Consider the following 6,000-nt stretch of genomic DNA (forward strand, 5'->3'; position numbering starts at 1 on the left):
GCTGTACATACAGTAGTAGTGTTATACATAGACATAATACCTAGTTTAGTATCAAACACCGACTGTAATGATAAAAGATAAGTAATATCAGAGTCTCTCCACTCTCACCAGAGGGCCAAAGGCGATGACCTTGAGAATGCACTCCAGCGTGAAGAGAGCTGTGAAGATGATGTTCAACCACTTCAACATGTCCTCATACGGTTTAGGAGCACCATGGAACTACAGAGGAAGAAAAAACAGAGCGACAGTGACTCACTCAAATATTCAAAAGATCTGTAAAATAGGCTTTCAGGAGTGCAAATTAGAAATTACTTATTCATAACTGAATATTCACACACATCATTTCATATGCAATAATCAGCATTGCTGAACCTCAATATGTGTGTTGGACTCTCTCAGTGTGTATCTACTGTACAACCTTGGTACACACACAGCGACACTATAGAAGATTCATTTTTGGCTCCCCAAGGAACGAATCAGCGAAGAGTACTTAAAAGAACCATCTTAGTGTGGAGAACCATCTTAGTGTGAAGAACATCTTAAAAATCTTTTTTTTCACTACAAAGAACCTTCTGTGCAATGGAAAGATTCTGTGGATGCTTAAAGGGGTCATATGATGCGATTTCAATTTTTCCTTTCTCTTTGGAGTGTTACAAGCTCTTGGTGCATAAAGAAGACCTGTAAAGTTGCAAAGACTAAAGTCTCAAATCCAAAGAGATATTCTTTATAAAAGTTAAGAGTCAGCCACACCTACCTAAAACGGCTCGTTCTAACACGCCCCCACATACCTACGTCACCATCTGGGAAGATTTGCATAACGCCGCCCAAATGTTCACGCAAAGAAAGAAGGCGTAACTTTTATTCTCACTGTAGTATCGTTGTTCGGCCAATCACAACGCACTGGATAGCTGGCCAATCAGAGCACACCTCGCTTTTTCAGACCGATGAGCTTTGTAAAAATCGATGCGTTTCAGAAAGGCGGGGCATAGAGGAGAAACAATAATGTACAGTATGTGGAAAATAATGTGTTTTTTTAACCTTAAACCGCATAAACACATTTCATCACACCAAATACACAAAATAATGTTCTTTTTAGCAGCATCATATGACCCCTTTAAGGTTCTTCATGGAACCATGGATCCTGAGAACCTGTATTTTTAAGTGTGTAAAGTCCTTAGAGATAAAAGGCTAGAGGTCACTTCCTGTTAGCAGCTTACCAAACGGACAACTGACAGATGAACTGCACTAGACGGTTCTCAAAGGAACAAAGCATTATGCTATATAATTGGATGCAATGACTTAATCTAAAATATCTCTTTTTGTTAAAAGTTTGCTGTATGACTGCCATGCCACAAGCAGTTATGGAGAAAAAAAGCATCATATATAAATGTCTAATAGTAAATTTCCCGTTTTTAACTTACTGCAACTTCAACAGTCTGCAAATGACAGCTGTGTTACTACCTTCATCATGAGAACCACTGTGTTGATGGCGATCATGGTCAGGATGGAGTACTCAAATGGAGTGGACACCACGAACTTCCATATCTTGTACTGGTAAGACTGCTTGTCTTGCGGCATGTAACGAGTCAGAGGTTTGGCGTTGATGGCAAAGTCGATACAAGCTCGCTGTAGATGACATCAAAGCACACTTATCTCAACATGAAGTCCTCAACAAAATGTTGAAGTGAATGTCTACAAGCATATAACTATTCATCACCCTGATCTTTCCATGTTTGATTATCAGAACAGCATTGGTATTCCCAGAGCTCTCTAAATCAAACGAATGAAAGACTGAACGAATGAGTGCTAGAAGACAAACATCAAACCAGCTGCACAAATCAGAGTTACAGCAGTTTAATATTTAAACACAGACTAATATCTCCTCCGAGAGAAGATACAGATATATACATACAGAATAGAGACAAATACAGAGAACTCAGAAAAAGAGAGAAATAAGGAAAAATAGAATAGATTTTTGCTCCGCTCCAAAACCTAGTACTGTATAATAATGCTGCCTTCTTTATTGTCCAACTTCTAATAAGCATTCCCAGAATTCACTGCAATGAGCTCAGTGGAAAAAAAAAAAATCAAAATGGAGCCAAGATAAACTTATATATTAAGGTGAGCAGATATCTGAAATGTAAACTAAGGACATTTCCTAGTCCAGTGGTCAAAATATAATTGAAATCTCACTTGTTTAATTTAATTGTTATGGGGTTCAACTTCTATTATAATAATTAATAATCAGTATAATGTTTGCTGGCCAAAATGACCCTAACTGGGCCCTGAAATCACAATATTAAAAAATAGTAAACAGTAACCACTGCAAATAGCAAAAGAGTATTATATTATAACAAAATTATGACTTAACAAAAACACAAATAAAACAAAATAAATATGAGGACATATGATAAAACGGTACTTAAATATTTTTAATGTTTTCTAATTTAATATTTTAATTTTCACAAACTGTTAATATATTGCATACAGGAATTACAACTACTAGCACTGCCTGCTAAAAACCATCTTAAACCAGCATAAGGTGGTTAGCTGGTCTTAGCTGGTCTCCCAGCCTGGATAGACTGGTCTGTTGGCTGGTTTTAGAGAAGTTTTGGGCACTTTTCAGTTAATCAGGCAAGAAGACCAGCTGGCCGCCCAGCTTAACGCCCGCTTTTTTCAACAGGGTAGAAACTATGCCTATGTAGAGCACTTCAAATCAATCATTTAGGAGGTTCAATAATGGTTTAGATAACAATGCAGCTTAAAAGGTTTTAGAACAAAGCCATAGAGTTGAAGGAGTTCTGCCTGACTGGTCTGGTAGTTCCTCCCGGGGTTTAACTCTCAGTATAATGTTTGCTGGCCAAAATGACCCTAACTGGGCCCTGAAATCACAATATTAAAAAATAGTAAACAGTAACCACTGCAAATAGCAAAAGAGTATTATATTATAACAAAATTATGACTTGACTTAAAAACACAAATAAAACAAAATAAATATGAGGACATATGATAAAACGGTACTTAAATATTTTTAATGTTTAATGTTAATTTAATATTTTAATTTTCACAAACTGTTAATATATTGCATACAGGAATTACAACTACTAGCACTGCCTGCTAAAAACCATCTTAAACCAGCATAAGGTGGTTAGCTGGTCTTAGCTGGTCTCCCAGCCTGGATAGACTGGTCTGTTGGCTGGTTTTAGAGAAGTTTTGGGCACTTTTCAGTTAATCAGGCAAGAAGACCAGCTGGCCGCCCAGCTTAACGCCCGCTTTTTTCAACAGGGTAGAAACTATGCCTATGTAGAGCACTTCAAATCAATCATTTAGGAGGTTCAATAATGGTTTAGATAACAATGCAGCTTAAAAGGTTTTAGAACAAAGCCATAGAGTTGAAGGAGTTCTGCCTGACTGGTCTGGTAGTTCCTCCCGGGGTTTAACTCTGTGCTTGTGTGTGTGAGCATGTGTTTGTCAAAAGAGTTTAGAGTCAAGAAAGTGGAGATGTAGACCGACAGGTGCGTTGGCCTCACACAGGAAAGAGGAATTCTCTTCAGAGTGCTTCTCTTCCAGGCATCTCACAACTGTCCATGCATGTATTAAACAAGACTTTGACCTTGAATTAGCATACACTGAAACTCAATTTTAAGCAACAGTGAATGGTGCCTACAGTTTGCCGTCACCCCATCTACTTGCCTGCTTATGGTTGATTTTAACTGACTATGCAAGCCTCCAACTGTCCCGTCCTACCTCGTTCTTTTCCAAGCTGCAATCTGACATGGCTTTATCTCCCTGCTCCTGGAATGTGATGATGATCAAAGCCACAAAGATGTTGACAAAGAAGAAGGGGAAGACGATGAAGTAGACCACGTAGAAGATGGAGGTTTCCATGCGGTAACCCGGACTGGGACCCTGGTCTTCAAATGTGGCATCAACAGAGTGTTTCAGCACTCTAGAAAACCACAAGGAGAATGTCAGTAAGATTATCAAACATTGGCAAGTTCATCAAGATACGTTTTTCTCATTTTAACCCTTTGATGCACTGTGTCCACCACAGTGAACAGACCTTTAAAATCCATTTTAAGCACAAGAAGGTGTGATGTTACATCCAAAACTACAAAGGGTTTCCTCAAAAGCATATACTAAAAATGGTTAATAAATTATATTAAAAAATAATAATAATAAAAACATTTGAAATGATTACCGTATTGTCCCGAATATAAGACAATGTTTTTTTCTTGGAAATACATCTGAAAAAACGCGGTCGTCTTATATTCAGGGTCTAGACTTTGAGTTTTAAAGTAAAAAAAAAAAAAAGTAGTAATTATTTAGAAATTAAGATAATTTTTTTCTCCTCTTCTGTGATGTACTGTATTTCTGAGGGAAACGGCTTCTCGGATGAGAAAACAAAACAGGACAGAACTTGGTTTTGTCTTTCAGGCAGTGGTTTTTAAAAAATAATGAGAAAAGATAAAATAAGGGTAAATCTTTTATAATAAACACTTTAACATTGTATAAAAAATAAAAATTGTCCAGTTTGATTTCACAGTGATTTTTTCCTTTAACTAATCATGTAATAATTGTAATAAAAATGCAACAAATGGTAGATTACCACAGACCTGAACTAGTAATAAAAATTAAAACAGCATAAATGTAATACATATTTAGTTTCTGGCAGTTTTCTCTTTAACTGTGGAATTTTATCCCTTTTGTTTTCTGTTTCTTTTCTAACTGACACTCTCTATAAAAAGCCATAAAAAAATAAATAAAAAATAAATAAATAAAAGAAAAAAAGACACAAATCATTAAAAAAATTTCAAGTACAAATTTAAAACATTTTCATAAAGTAGAACAGACCAAAAGCATCATCTTAAAACCGCAGAGAGGGAAAAAGTGTTTATATGCAATGGTTAAGATTACATCCTTGTCCATGAAAAACTCAAGTAGGAATGCGTAGATATCACAGAGTACCATACACAGTTATTGAGTGTTAAAGAGGGATTTAATTTAAATATGAAAAACTTTCTGGATTTTCTTGTTGCAGCGCAGGAGTTTTTTTTTTTTTCTCTTAACCAAGTATGTGTTTTTCTATGAAAATCTGGAGTTAAAAGTAAGTAAAATATGGAGTTAAAAGTAAGCAGAGTTGAGATGAACACAGATTACACCAGAGAGAATTAAGCAAGAAGAGAAACTTAATCAGAATAGACAGAGCAAAAGGAGAAAGAGATCAGAGTAAGAAAACCAACATGTTTTTAACATGTCTCTGTAAGATAACAGTGTGTGTGTGTGTGTGTGTGGACTCACGTTGGCCAGCCCTCTCCTGTAGAGACAGTGAACAGGGTCAGAAAGGCCCACAGGACGTTGTCATAATGGAAATCATACTTTTTCCACTCGCGTGGCTGTGTCATGGCCCCTCCATCACTGCCGTACTCCAGGAACTGACCCCTGAGTACAAATACATCAAATCTAACTTATTATTATTTACTTCCTGCATTGATTCCTCCTTTCTTCCTTCCCACTTCCTCTTTTTTACCTTCTAAGAACAGTTTCTTTACTTCCTTCTGTCCCTTTTCTCCTCCCTTTCCTTCTTTCTTTGCTCTTCTTTTCCATTTCCTTCCTTTCATCTTTCCTACCTTCCATCCAGTAAATGACTCTTTCTTTCCTTTTTACCTTTCATCTTTCCTACCTGCCTGCCCTTCCTTCACTCTTCCTTTCCTTTCCATGTTTAGTCTTTTTGTTTTCTCTGCCTTCCTACTATACTTCTATTCAGTCACTCGTCATTTCTAGGGTTGGGTACCGAAACCCGGTACCAATATGGCACCGGTACCTATGTAACCGGTATGTACTAGAACCAAATCAGAACGCAGATTTCGGTGCCATGCCTGAGCGATCGATTGAAATATTTGTCCTCTGGTTTTCCGAAATGGACGTAAGAAGCATCATCACCGGCACCGCACGTGAAAAATAATTTCCCGACTGAGAAAATGCACGTGAACTCAAGTC

The 6,000-nt window shown here is 37.0% G+C and overlaps 1 protein-coding gene across 1 annotated transcript in view; it reads right to left on the reverse strand.

The window, feature by feature from the left end:
- Positions 1-6,000, reverse strand: part of LOC107736909 (voltage-dependent N-type calcium channel subunit alpha-1B-like) — a 32,413-nt gene that overhangs the window by 12,243 nt on the left and 14,170 nt on the right. Inside the window, exons 6-9 of the mRNA XM_016548298.1 lie at positions 5,302-5,442; positions 3,748-3,949; positions 1,462-1,626; positions 109-219 (exon numbers count right to left, since the gene is read on the reverse strand). Of these exons, the coding sequence (XP_016403784.1) occupies positions 109-219; positions 1,462-1,626; positions 3,748-3,949; positions 5,302-5,442 (619 nt within the window). The remainder of the gene's footprint in view (positions 1-108; positions 220-1,461; positions 1,627-3,747; positions 3,950-5,301; positions 5,443-6,000) is intronic.

Source organism: Sinocyclocheilus rhinocerous, unplaced genomic scaffold (assembly GCF_001515625.1).
Source record: "Sinocyclocheilus rhinocerous isolate Xijiao unplaced genomic scaffold, SAMN03320098_v1.1 scaffold192, whole genome shotgun sequence".
NCBI classification, from domain to species: Eukaryota; Metazoa; Chordata; class Actinopteri; order Cypriniformes; family Cyprinidae; genus Sinocyclocheilus; species Sinocyclocheilus rhinocerous.